At 50.9% G+C, this 14,826-nt stretch overlaps 1 protein-coding gene across 1 annotated transcript in view; it reads left to right on the forward strand.

Moving 5' to 3' along the window:
* Window positions 1-1,322: 1,322 nt before the first annotated feature.
* The window catches only part of LOC142194235 (short transient receptor potential channel 2-like), a 247,375-nt gene continuing 233,871 nt past the window's right edge, over window positions 1,323-14,826 (forward strand). Inside the window, 1 exon segment of the mRNA XM_075263250.1 lies at window positions 1,323-1,337. Within this exon segment, the coding sequence (XP_075119351.1) occupies window positions 1,323-1,337 (15 nt within the window).

Genomic DNA, 14,826 nt, shown 5'->3' on the forward strand with positions numbered 1-14,826 from the left:
GCTCTTACAGTAGAGATTCTCTCTTATAATGTGATTGCTCTTACAGTAGAGATTCTCTCTTATAATGTGACCGCTCTTACAGTAGAGATTCTCTCTTATAATGTGATTGCTCTTACAGTAGAGATTCTCTTATAATGTGACCACTCTTACAGTAGAGATTCTCTCTTATAATGTGACCGCCCTTACAGTAGAGATTCAGTTATAATGTGACCGCTCTTACAGTAGAGATTCTCTTATAATTTGACCGCTCTTACAGTAGAGATTCTCTCTTATAATGTGACCGCTCTTACAGTAGAGATTCACTTATAATGTGACCGCTCTTACAGTAGAGATTCTCTCTTATAATGTGACCGCTCTTACAGTAGAGATTCTCTCTTATAATGTGATTGCTCTTACAGTAGAGATTCTCTTATAATGTGACCGCTCTTACAGTAGAGATTCTCTCTTATAATGTGACCGCCCTTACAGTAGAGATTCAGTTATAATGTGACCGCTCTTACAGTAGAGATTCTCTCTTATAATGTGACCGCCCTTACAGTAGAGATTCAGTTATAATGTGACCGCTCTTACAGTAGAGATTCTCTCTTATAATGTGACCGCCCTTACAGTAGAGATTCAGTTATAATGTGACCGCTCTTACAGTAGAGATTCTCTCTTATAATGTGACCGCCCTTACAGTAGAGATTCTCTTACAATGTGACCGCTCTTACAGTAGAGATTCTCTCTTATATGTATTGATTCCCTATAGAGTTGCACGCCTTCTTACCTCCTCCATGCCAATGCTGTGCCAGGAGTAACTACCTGAGTGGTGTTGCTATAACCTGCTGTCTTTAGATAATAGCGCCTCCTGCTGGTAGTTATTAGTATATGGTGTATTGGGGCTGTATTCCCTTGGTAATACACATTTAGGGTTGGGGGCAGTGGGGTGGTGTCGCCCCCTGCCAGTGTGTCCTCTCTCGGGGACACAACTAGTCGTGTGACTGAGATTTTCCCCTCCAGGTTCTCTCTGGCCCGAGATATGAATAGGGTTAACCCTTCGCTGTCCTCCAGGCCCTTCCAGCCCTCACAGGGTATCAGGTGCAGCCACCTCTCCAGCACCACAGGGGTTAACTGCAAAGTGAAAAAACAGCAACAAGAGAAACGGATTTAATGTTCTCAGTGGGGCGTCCCCCGGGGGCCGGGGAGCAGAAGGCAGGCTTATTCTTTCCATAATGACCCTGGAGAGACAGAGCTGGGAGGCGCAGGTGAGACAGCGAGAGACGACAGCAGTGGCAGCAGTGACAGCGCAGGGTCTGTCCGGGACAGCAGCGGAGACCGCGACCATGGAGAACCTGACCGTGAGTGTTACCTCTTCATCTACCGTATACAGCCAAGAGTAGGGTGGTGGGTACAGACACTTACCCCATAGCAGTGCCCAGTGTGTGATATCTAATCTACCCAACATTGTGTACTGACTGTAAGTACCGGGGTCACTAGGGATGGTATGATGGGAGTCAGGACTTACCTCCATGTACTGACTGTAAGTACCGGGGTCACTAGGGATGGTATGATGGGAGTCAGGACTTACCTCCATGTACTGACTGTAAGTACCGGGGTCACTAGGATGGTACGATGGGAGTCAGGACTTACCTCCATATACTGACTGTAAGTCCCGGGGTCACTAGGATGGTACGATGGGAGTCAGGACTTACCTCCATGTACTGACTGTAAGTACCGGGGTCACTAGGATGGTACGATGGGAGTCAGGACTTACCTCCATATACTGACTGTAAGTCCCGGGGTCACTAGGATGGTACGATGGGAGTCAGGACTTACCTCCATGTACTGACTGTAAGTACCGGGGTCACTAGGATGGTACGATGGGAGTCAGGACTTACCTCCATGTACTGACTGTAAGTACCGGGGTCACTAGGGATGGTACGATGGGAGTCAGGACTTACCTCCATGTACTGACTGTAAGTACCGGGGTCACTAGGGATGGTACGATGGGAGTCAGGACTTACCTCCATGTACTGACTGTAAGTACCGGGGTCACTAGGGATGGTACGATGGGAGTCAGGACTTACCTCCGTGTACTGACTGTAAGTACCGGGGTCACTAGGATGGTACGATGGGAGTCAGGACTTACCTCCGTGTACTGACTGTAAGTACCGGGGTCACTAGGGATGGTACGATGGGAGTCAGGACTTACCTCCCTGTACTGACTGTAAGTACCGGGGTCACTAGGGATGGTACGATGGGAGTCAGGACTTACCTCCATGTACTGACTGTAAGTACCGGGGTCACTAGGATGGTACGATGGGAGTCAGGACTTACCTCCATGTACTGACTGTAAGTACCGGGGTCACTAGGATGGTACGATGGGAGTCAGGACTTACCTCCATGTACTGACTGTAAGTACCGGGGTCACTAGGGATGGTACGATGGGAGTCAGGACTTACCTCCATGTACTGACTGTAAGTACCGGGGTCACTAGGAATGGTACGATGGGAGTCAGGACTTACCTCCATGTACTGACTGTAAGTACAGGGGGTCACTAGGGATGGTACGATGGGAGTCAGGACTTACCTCCGTGTACTGACTGTAAGTACCAGGGTCACTAAATCAGGACTTACCTCCATGTACTGACTGTAAGTACCAGGGGTCACTAGGGATGGTTAGATGGGAGTCAGGACTTACCTCCATGTACTGACTGTAAGTACTGGGGGTCACTAGGGATGGTACGATGGGAGTCAGGACTTACCTCCATGTACTGACTGTAAGTACCATGGTCACTAGGGATGGTACGATGGGAGTCAGGACTTACCTCTGTGTACTGACTGTAAGTACCAGGGGTCACTAGGGATGGTACGATGGGAGTCAGGACTTACCTCCATGTACTGACTGTAAGTCCCGGGGTCACTAGGATGGTATGATGGGAGTCAGGACTTACCTCCATGTACTGACTGTAAGTACCGGGGTCACTAGGGATGGTACGATGGGAATCAGGACTTACCTCCATGTACTGACTGTAAGTACCAGGGTCACTAGGGATGGTACGATGGGAGTCAGGACTTACCTCCATGTACTGACTGTAAGTACCAGGGGTCACTAGGGATGGTATGATGGGAGTCAGGACTTACCTCCATGTACTGACTGTAAGTCCCGGGATCTCTAGGGATGGTACGATGGGAGTCAGGACTTACCTCCATGTACTGACTGTAAGTACCAGGGGTCACTAGGGATGGTATGATGGGAGTCAGGACTTACCTCTGTGTACTGACTGTAAGTACCGGGATCTCTAGGGATGGTACGATTGGAGTCAGGACTTACCTCCATGTACTGACTGTAAGTACCAGGGGTCACTAGGATGGTACGATGGGAGTCAGGACTTACCTCCGTGTACTGACTGTAAGTACCGGGGTCACTAGGATGGTACGATGGGAGTCAGGACTTACCTCCATGTACTGACTGTAAGTACCGGGGTCACTAGGAATGGTACGATGGGAGTCAGGACTTACCTCCATGTACTGACTGTAAGTACCGGGGTCACTAGGGATGGTACGATGGGAGTCAGGACTTACCTCCATGTACTGACTGTAAGTCCCGGGGTCACTAGGATGGTACGATGGGAGTCAGGACTTACCTCCATGTACTGACTGTAAGTACCGGGGTCACTAGGATGGTACGATGGGAGTCAGGACTTACCTCCATGTACTGACTGTAAGTACCAGGGTCACTAGGGATGGTACGATGGGAGTCAGGACTTACCTCCATGTACTGACTGTAAGTACCGGGGTCACTAGGGATGGTACGATGGGAGTCAGGACTTACCTCCATGTACTGACTGTAAGTACCAGGGGTCACTAGGGATGGTACGATGGGAGTCAGGACTTACCTCCATGTACTGACTGTAAGTACCGGGGTCACTAGGATGGTACGATGGGAGTCAGGACTTACCTCCATGTACTAACTGTAAGTCCCGGGGTCACTAGGATGGTACGATGGGAGTCAGGACTTACCTCCATGTACTGACTGTAAGTACCGGGGTCACTAGGATGGTACGATGGGAGTCAGGACTTACCTCCATGTACTGACTGTAAGTACTGGGGGTCACTAGGATGGTACGATGGGAGTCAGGACTTACCTCCATGTACTGACTGTAAGTACCGGGGTCACTAGGATGGTACGATGGGAGTCAGGACTTACCTCCATGTACTGACTGTAAGTACCGGGGTCACTAGGGATGGTACGATGGGAGTCAGGACTTACCTCCATGTACTGACTGTAAGTACCAGGGGTCACTAGGGATGGTACGATGGGAGTCAGGACTTACCTCCATGTACTGACTGTAAGTACCAGGGTCACTAGGGATGGTACGATGGGAGTCAGGACTTACCTCCATGTACTGACTGTAAGTACCAGGGTCACTAGGGATGGTACGATGGGAGTCAGGACTTACCTCCATGTACTGACTGTAAGTACCGGGGTCACTAGGATGGTACGATGGGAGTCAGGACTTACCTCCATGTACTGACTGTAAGTACCGGGGTCACTAGGGATGGTACGATGGGAGTCAGGACTTACCTCCATGTACTGACTGTAAGTCCCGGGGTCACTAGGATGGTACGATGGGAGTCAGGACTTACCTCCATGTACTGACTGTAAGTACCGGGGTCACTAGGGATGGTACGATGGGAGTCAGGACTTACCTCCATGTACTGACTGTAAGTACCAGGGTCACTAGGGATGGTACGATGGGAGTCAGGACTTACCTCCATGTACTGACTGTAAGTACCGGGGTCACTAGGGATGGTACGATGGGAGTCAGGACTTACCTCCATGTACTGACTGTAAGTACTGGGGGTCACTAGGATGGTACGATGGGAGTCAGGACTTACCTCCATGTACTGACTGTAAGTCCCGGGGTCACTAGGGATGGTACGATGGGAGACAGGACTTACCTCCATGTACTGACTGTAAGTACCGGGGTCACTAGGGATGGTACGATGGGAGTCAGGACTTACCTCCATGTACTGACTGTAAGTACCAGGGGTCACTAGGATGGTACGATGGGAGTCAGGACTTACCTCCATGTACTGACTGTAAGTACCAGGGTCACTAGGGATGGTACGATGGGAGTCAGGACTTACCTCCATGTACTGACTGTAAGTACCAGGGGTCACTAGGGATGGTACGATGGGAGTCAGGACTTACCTCCATGTACTGACTGTAAGTACCGGGGTCACTAGGGATGGTACGATGGGAGTCAGGACTTACCTCCATGTACTGACTGTAAGTACTGGGGGTCACTAGGATGGTACGATGGGAGTCAGGACTTACCTCCATGTACTGACTGTAAGTACCAGGGTCACTAGGGATGGTACGATGGGAGTCAGGACTTACCTCCATGTACTGACTGTAAGTACCGGGGTCACTAGGGATGGTACGATGGGAGTCAGGACTTACCTCCATGTACTAACTGTAAGTCCCGGGGTCACTAGGATGGTACGATGGGAGTCAGGACTTACCTCTGTGTACTGACTGTAAGTACCGGGGTCACTAGGGATGGTACGATGGGAGTCAGGACTTACCTCTGTGTACTGACTGTAAGTACTGGGGGTCACTAGGATGGTACGATGGGAGTCAGGACTTACCTCTGTGTACTGACTGTAAGTACTGGGGGTCACTAGGATGGTACGATGGGAGTCAGGACTTACCTCCATGTACTGACTGTAAGTACCGGGGTCACTAGGGATGGTACGATGGGAGTCAGGACTTACCTCCATGTACTGACTGTAAGTACTGGGGGTCACTAGGGATGGTACGATGGGAGTCAGGACTTACCTCCATGTACTGACTGTAAGTACCAGGGGTCACTAGGGATGGTACGATGGGAGTCAGGACTTACCTCCATGTACTGACTGTAAGTACCAGGGTCACTAGGGATGGTACGATGGGAGTCAGGACTTACCTCCATGTACTGACTGTAAGTACCGGGGTCACTAGGGATGGTACGATGGGAGTCAGGACTTACCTCCATGTACTGACTGTAAGTACCGGGGTCACTAGGGATGGTACGATGGGAGTCAGGACTTACCTCCATGTACTGACTGTAAGTACCGGGGTCACTAGGGATGGTACGATGGGAGTCAGGACTTACCTCCATGTACTGACTGTAAGTACCAGGGTCACTAGGGATGGTACGATGGGAGTCAGGACTTACCTCCGTGTACTGACTGTAAGTACTGGGGTCACTAGGGATGGTACGATGGGAGTCAGGACTTACCTCCATGTACTGACTGTAAGTACTGGGGGTCACTAGGATGGTATGATGGGAGTCAGGACTTACCTCCATGTACTGACTGTAAGTACTGGGGGTCACTAGGGATGGTACGATGGGAGTCAGGACTTACCTCTGTGTACTGACTGTAAGTACCGGGGTCACTAGGGATGGTACGATGGGAGTCAGGACTTACCTCTGTGTACTGACTGTAAGTACTGGGGGTCACTAGGATGGTACGATGGGAGTCAGGACTTACCTCTGTGTACTGACTGTAAGTACTGGGGGTCACTAGGATGGTACGATGGGAGTCAGGACTTACCTCCATGTACTGACTGTAAGTACCGGGGTCACTAGGGATGGTACGATGGGAGTCAGGACTTACCTCCATGTACTGACTGTAAGTACTGGGGGTCACTAGGGATGGTACGATGGGAGTCAGGACTTACCTCCATGTACTGACTGTAAGTACTGGGGGTCACTAGGGATGGTACGATGGGAGTCAGGACTTACCTCCATGTACTGACTGTAAGTACTGGGGGTCACTAGGGATGGTACGATGGGAGTCAGGACTTACCTCCATGTACTGACTGTAAGTACCGGGGTCACTAGGATGGTACGATGGGAGTCAGGACTTACCTCCATGTACTGACTGTAAGTACCGGGGTCACTAGGGATGGTACGATGGGAGTCAGGACTTACCTCCATGTACTGACTGTAAGTACCAGGGTCACTAGGGATGGTACGATGGGAGTCAGGACTTACCTCCGTGTACTGACTGTAAGTACTGGGGTCACTAGGGATGGTACAATGGGAGTCAGGACTTACCTCCATGTACTGACTGTAAGTACTGGGGGTCACTAGGATGGTACGATGGGAGTCAGGACTTACCTCCATGTACTGACTGTAAGTACTGGGGGTCACTAGGGATGGTACGATGGGAGTCAGGACTTACCTCCATGTACTGACTGTAAGTACTGGGGGTCACTAGGATGGTACGATGGGAGTCAGGACTTACCTCCATGTACTGACTGTAAGTACTGGGGGTCACTAGGATGGTATGATGGGAGTCAGGACTTACCTCCATGTACTGACTGTAAGTACTGGGGGTCACTAGGGATGGTACGATGGGAGTCAGGACTTACCTCCATGTACTGACTGTAAGTACCAGGGGTCACTAGGGATGGTACGATGGGAGTCAGGACTTACCTCCATGTACTGACTGTAAGTACCGGGGTCACTAGGGATGGTACGATGGGAGTCAGGACTTACCTCCATGTACTGACTGTAAGTACCGGGGTCACTTTGATGGTACGATGGGAGTCAGGACTTACCTCCATGTACTGACTGTAAGTACCGGGGTCACTAGGATGGTACGATGGGAGTCAGGACTTACCTCCATGTACTGACTGTAAGTACCAGGGGTCACTAGGGATGGTACGATGGGAGTCAGGACTTACCTCCATGTACTGACTGTAAGTCCCGGGGTCACTAGGGATGGTACGATGGGAATCAGGACTTACCTCCATGTACTGACTGTAAGTACCAGGGGTCACTAGGGATGGTTAGATGGGAGTCAGGACTTACCTCCATGTACTGACTGTAAGTACTGGGGGTCACTAGGGATGGTACGATGGGAGTCAGGACTTACCTCCATGTACTGACTGTAAGTACCATGGTCACTAGGGATGGTACGATGGGAGTCAGGACTTACCTCTGTGTACTGACTGTAAGTACCAGGGGTCACTAGGGATGGTACGATGGGAGTCAGGACTTACCTCCATGTACTGACTGTAAGTCCCGGGGTCACTAGGATGGTATGATGGGAGTCAGGACTTACCTCCATGTACTGACTGTAAGTACCGGGGTCACTAGGGATGGTACGATGGGAATCAGGACTTACCTCCATGTACTGACTGTAAGTACCAGGGTCACTAGGGATGGTACGATGGGAGTCAGGACTTACCTCCATGTACTGACTGTAAGTACCAGGGGTCACTAGGGATGGTATGATGGGAGTCAGGACTTACCTCCATGTACTGACTGTAAGTCCCGGGATCTCTAGGGATGGTACGATGGGAGTCAGGACTTACCTCCATGTACTGACTGTAAGTACCAGGGGTCACTAGGGATGGTATGATGGGAGTCAGGACTTACCTCTGTGTACTGACTGTAAGTACCGGGATCTCTAGGGATGGTACGATTGGAGTCAGGACTTACCTCCATGTACTGACTGTAAGTACCAGGGGTCACTAGGATGGTACGATGGGAGTCAGGACTTACCTCCGTGTACTGACTGTAAGTACCGGGGTCACTAGGATGGTACGATGGGAGTCAGGACTTACCTCCATGTACTGACTGTAAGTACCGGGGTCACTAGGAATGGTACGATGGGAGTCAGGACTTACCTCCATGTACTGACTGTAAGTACCGGGGTCACTAGGGATGGTACGATGGGAGTCAGGACTTACCTCCATGTACTGACTGTAAGTCCCGGGGTCACTAGGATGGTACGATGGGAGTCAGGACTTACCTCCATGTACTGACTGTAAGTACCAGGGGTCACTAGGGATGGTACGATGGGAGTCAGGACTTACCTCCATGTACTGACTGTAAGTACCGGGGTCACTAGGATGGTACGATGGGAGTCAGGACTTACCTCCATGTACTGACTGTAAGTACCAGGGTCACTAGGGATGGTACGATGGGAGTCAGGACTTACCTCCATGTACTGACTGTAAGTACCGGGGTCACTAGGGATGGTACGATGGGAGTCAGGACTTACCTCCATGTACTGACTGTAAGTACCAGGGGTCACTAGGGATGGTACGATGGGAGTCAGGACTTACCTCCATGTACTGACTGTAAGTACCGGGGTCACTAGGATGGTACGATGGGAGTCAGGACTTACCTCCATGTACTAACTGTAAGTCCCGGGGTCACTAGGATGGTACGATGGGAGTCAGGACTTACCTCCATGTACTGACTGTAAGTACCGGGGTCACTAGGATGGTACGATGGGAGTCAGGACTTACCTCCATGTACTGACTGTAAGTACTGGGGGTCACTAGGATGGTACGATGGGAGTCAGGACTTACCTCCATGTACTGACTGTAAGTACCGGGGGTCACTAGGATGGTACGATGGGAGTCAGGACTTACCTCCATGTACTGACTGTAAGTACCGGGGTCACTAGGGATGGTACGATGGGAGTCAGGACTTACCTCCATGTACTGACTGTAAGTACCAGGGGTCACTAGGGATGGTACGATGGGAGTCAGGACTTACCTCCATGTACTGACTGTAAGTACCAGGGTCACTAGGGATGGTACGATGGGAGTCAGGACTTACCTCCATGTACTGACTGTAAGTACCAGGGTCACTAGGGATGGTACGATGGGAGTCAGGACTTACCTCCATGTACTGACTGTAAGTACCGGGGTCACTAGGATGGTACGATGGGAGTCAGGACTTACCTCCATGTACTGACTGTAAGTACCGGGGTCACTAGGGATGGTACGATGGGAGTCAGGACTTACCTCCATGTACTGACTGTAAGTACCAGGGTCACTAGGGATGGTACGATGGGAGTCAGGAACTTACCTCCATGTACTGACTGTAAGTACCGGGGTCACTAGGGATGGTACGATGGGAGTCAGGACTTACCTCCATGTACTGACTGTAAGTACTGGGGGTCACTAGGATGGTACGATGGGAGTCAGGACTTACCTCCATGTACTGACTGTAAGTACCGGGGTCACTAGGGATGGTACGATGGGAGTCAGGACTTACCTCCATGTACTGACTGTAAGTACCGGGGTCACTAGGGATGGTACGATGGGAGTCAGGACTTACCTCCATGTACTGACTGTAAGTCCCGGGGTCACTAGGATGGTACGATGGGAGTCAGGACTTACCTCTGTGTACTGACTGTAAGTACCGGGGTCACTAGGGATGGTACGATGGGAGTCAGGACTTACCTCTGTGTACTGACTGTAAGTACTGGGGGTCACTAGGATGGTACGATGGGAGTCAGGACTTACCTCTGTGTACTGACTGTAAGTACTGGGGGTCACTAGGATGGTACGATGGGAGTCAGGACTTACCTCCATGTACTGACTGTAAGTACCGGGGTCACTAGGGATGGTACGATGGGAGTCAGGACTTACCTCCATGTACTGACTGTAAGTACTGGGGGTCACTAGGGATGGTACGATGGGAGTCAGGACTTACCTCCATGTACTGACTGTAAGTACTGGGGGTCACTAGGGATGGTACGATGGGAGTCAGGACTTACCTCCATGTACTGACTGTAAGTACTGGGGGTCACTAGGGATGGTACGATGGGAGTCAGGACTTACCTCCATGTACTGACTGTAAGTACCGGGGGTCACTAGGATGGTACGATGGGAGTCAGGACTTACCTCCATGTACTGACTGTAAGTACCGGGGTCACTAGGATGGTACGATGGGAGTCAGGACTTACCTCCATGTACTGACTGTAAGTACCGGGGTCACTAGGGATGGTACGATGGGAGTCAGGACTTACCTCCATGTACTGACTGTAAGTACCAGGGTCACTAGGGATGGTACGATGGGAGTCAGGACTTACCTCCGTGTACTGACTGTAAGTACTGGGGGTCACTAGGGATGGTACGATGGGAGTCAGGACTTACCTCCATGTACTGACTGTAAGTACCTGGGGGTCACTAGGATGGTACGATGGGAGTCAGGACTTACCTCCATGTACTGACTGTAAGTACTGGGGGTCACTAGGGATGGTACGATGGGAGTCAGGACTTACCTCCATGTACTGACTGTAAGTACTGGGGGTCACTAGGATGGTACGATGGGAGTCAGGACTTACCTCCATGTACTGACTGTAAGTACTGGGGGTCCACTAGGATGGTATGATGGGAGTCAGGACTTACCTCCATGTACTGACTGTAAGTACTGGGGGTCACTAGGGATGGTACGATGGGAGTCAGGACTTACCTCCATGTACTGACTGTAAGTACCAGGGGTCACTAGGGATGGTACGATGGGAGTCAGGACTTACCTCCATGTACTGACTGTAAGTACCGGGGTCACTAGGGATGGTACGATTGGAGTCAGGACTTACCTCCATGTACTGACTGTAAGTACTGGGGGTCACTAGGATGGTACGATGGGAGTCAGGACTTACCTCCATGTACTGACTGTAAGTACCGGGGTCACTTTGATGGTACGATGGGAGTCAGGACTTACCTCCATGTACTGACTGTAAGTACCGGGGGTCACTAGGATGGTACGATGGGAGTCAGGACTTACCTCCATGTACTGACTGTAAGTACCAGGGGTCACTAGGGATGGTACGATGGGAGTCAGGACTTACCTCCATGTACTGACTGTAAGTCCCGGGGTCACTAGGGATGGTACGATGGGAATCAGGACTTACCTCCATGTACTGACTGTAAGTACCAGGGGTCACTAGGGATGGTTAGATGGGAGTCAGGACTTACCTCCATGTACTGACTGTAAGTACTGGGGGTCACTAGGGATGGTACGATGGGAGTCAGGACTTACCTCCATGTACTGACTGTAAGTACCATGGTCACTAGGGATGGTACGATGGGAGTCAGGACTTACCTCTGTGTACTGACTGTAAGTACCAGGGGTCACTAGGGATGGTACGATGGGAGTCAGGACTTACCTCCATGTACTGACTGTAAGTCCCGGGGTCACTAGGATGGTATGATGGGAGTCAGGACTTACCTCCATGTACTGACTGTAAGTACCGGGGTCACTAGGGATGGTACGATGGGAATCAGGACTTACCTCCATGTACTGACTGTAAGTACCAGGGTCACTAGGGATGGTACGATGGGAGTCAGGACTTACCTCCATGTACTGACTGTAAGTACCAGGGGTCACTAGGGATGGTATGATGGGAGTCAGGACTTACCTCCATGTACTGACTGTAAGTCCCGGGATCTCTAGGGATGGTACGATGGGAGTCAGGACTTACCTCCATGTACTGACTGTAAGTACCAGGGGTCACTAGGGATGGTATGATGGGAGTCAGGACTTACCTCTGTGTACTGACTGTAAGTACCGGGATCTCTAGGGATGGTACGATTGGAGTCAGGACTTACCTCCATGTACTGACTGTAAGTACCAGGGGTCACTAGGATGGTACGATGGGAGTCAGGACTTACCTCCGTGTACTGACTGTAAGTACCGGGGTCACTAGGATGGTACGATGGGAGTCAGGACTTACCTCCATGTACTGACTGTAAGTACCGGGGTCACTAGGAATGGTACGATGGGAGTCAGGACTTACCTCCATGTACTGACTGTAAGTACCGGGGTCATAGGGATGGTACGATGGGAGTCAGGACTTACCTCCATGTACTGACTGTAAGTACCAGGGTCACTAGGATGGTACGATGGGAGTCAGGACTTACCTCCATGTACTGACTGTAAGTACCGGGGTCACTAGGATGGTACGATGGGAGTCAGGACTTACCTCCATGTACTGACTGTAAGTACCGGGGTCACTAGGGATGGTACGATGGGAGTCAGGACTTACCTCCATGTACTGACTGTAAGTACCGGGGTCACTAGGGATGGTACGATGGGAGTCAGGACTTACCTCCATGTACTGACTGTAAGTACCAGGGGTCACTAGGGATGGTACGATGGGAGTCAGGACTTACCTCCATGTACTGACTGTAAGTACCTGGGGTCACTAGGATGGTACGATGGGAGTCAGGACTTACCTCCATGTACTAACTGTAAGTCCCGGGGTCACTAGGGATGGTACGATGGGAGTCAGGACTTACCTCCATGTACTGACTGTAAGTACCGGGGTCACTAGGATGGTACGATGGGAGTCAGGACTTACCTCCATGTACTGACTGTAAGTACTGGGGGTCACTAGGATGGTACGATGGGAGTCAGGACTTACCTCCATGTACTGACTGTAAGTACCGGGGTCACTAGGATGGTACGATGGGAGTCAGGACTTACCTCCATGTACTGACTGTAAGTACCGGGGTCACTAGGGATGGTACGATGGGAGTCAGGACTTACCTCCATGTACTGACTGTAAGTACCAGGGGTCACTAGGGATGGTACGATGGGAGTCAGGACTTACCTCCATGTACTGACTGTAAGTACCGGGGTCACTAGGGATGGTACGATGGGAGTCAGGACTTACCTCCATGTACTGACTGTAAGTACCAGGGGTCACTAGGGATGGTACGATGGGAGTCAGGACTTACCTCCATGTACTGACTGTAAGTACCAGGGGTCACTAGGGATGGTACGATGGGAGTCAGGACTTACCTCCATGTACTGACTGTAAGTACCGGGGTCACTAGGGATGGTACGATGGGAGTCAGGACTTACCTCCATGTACTGACTGTAAGTACCGGGGTCACTAGGGATGGTACGATGGGAGTCAGGACTTACCTCCATGTACTGACTGTAAGTACCGGGGTCACTAGGGATGGTACGATGGGAGTCAGGACTTACCTCCATGTACTGACTGTAAGTACTGGGGGTCACTAGGATGGTACGATGGGAGTCAGGACTTACCTCCATGTACTGACTGTAAGTCCCGGGGTCACTAGGGATGGTACGATGGGAGACAGGACTTACCTCCATGTACTGACTGTAAGTATCGGGGTCACTAGGGATGGTACGATGGGAGTCAGGACTTACCTCCATGTACTGACTGTAAGTACCAGGGGTCACTAGGATGGTACGATGGGAGTCAGGACTTACCTCCATGTACTGACTGTAAGTACCGGGGTCACTAGGGATGGTACGATGGGAGTCAGGACTTACCTCCATGTACTGACTGTAAGTACCGGGGTCACTAGGGATGGTACGATGGGAGTCAGGACTTACCTCCATGTACTGACTGTAAGTACCAGGGTCACTAGGGATGGTACGATGGGAGTCAGGACTTACCTCCATGTACTGACTGTAAGTACCGGGGTCACTAGGGATGGTACGATGGGAGTCAGGACTTACCTCCATGTACTGACTGTAAGTACTGGGGGTCACTAGGATGGTACGATGGGAGTCAGGACTTACCTCCATGTACTGACTGTAAGTACCAGGGTCACTAGGGATGGTACGATGGGAGTCAGGACTTACCTCCATGTACTGACTGTAAGTACCGGGGTCACTAGGGATGGTACGATGGGAGTCAGGACTTACCTCCATGTACTAACTGTAAGTCCCGGGGTCACTAGGATGGTACGATGGGAGTCAGGACTTACCTCTGTGTACTGACTGTAAGTACCGGGGTCACTAGGGATGGTACGATGGGAGTCAGGACTTACCTCTGTGTACTGACTGTAAGTACTGGGGGTCACTAGGATGGTACGATGGGAGTCAGGACTTACCTCTGTGTACTGACTGTAAGTACTGGGGGTCACTAGGATGGTACGATGGGAGTCAGGACTTACCTCCATGTACTGACTGTAAGTACCGGGGTCACTAGGGATGGTACGATGGGAGTCAGGACTTACCTCCATGTACTGACTGTAAGTACCGGGGGTCACTAGGGA

The sequence above is a fragment of the Leptodactylus fuscus genome, chromosome 2 (genome assembly GCF_031893055.1).
Source record: "Leptodactylus fuscus isolate aLepFus1 chromosome 2, aLepFus1.hap2, whole genome shotgun sequence".
NCBI classification, from domain to species: domain Eukaryota; kingdom Metazoa; phylum Chordata; class Amphibia; order Anura; family Leptodactylidae; genus Leptodactylus; species Leptodactylus fuscus.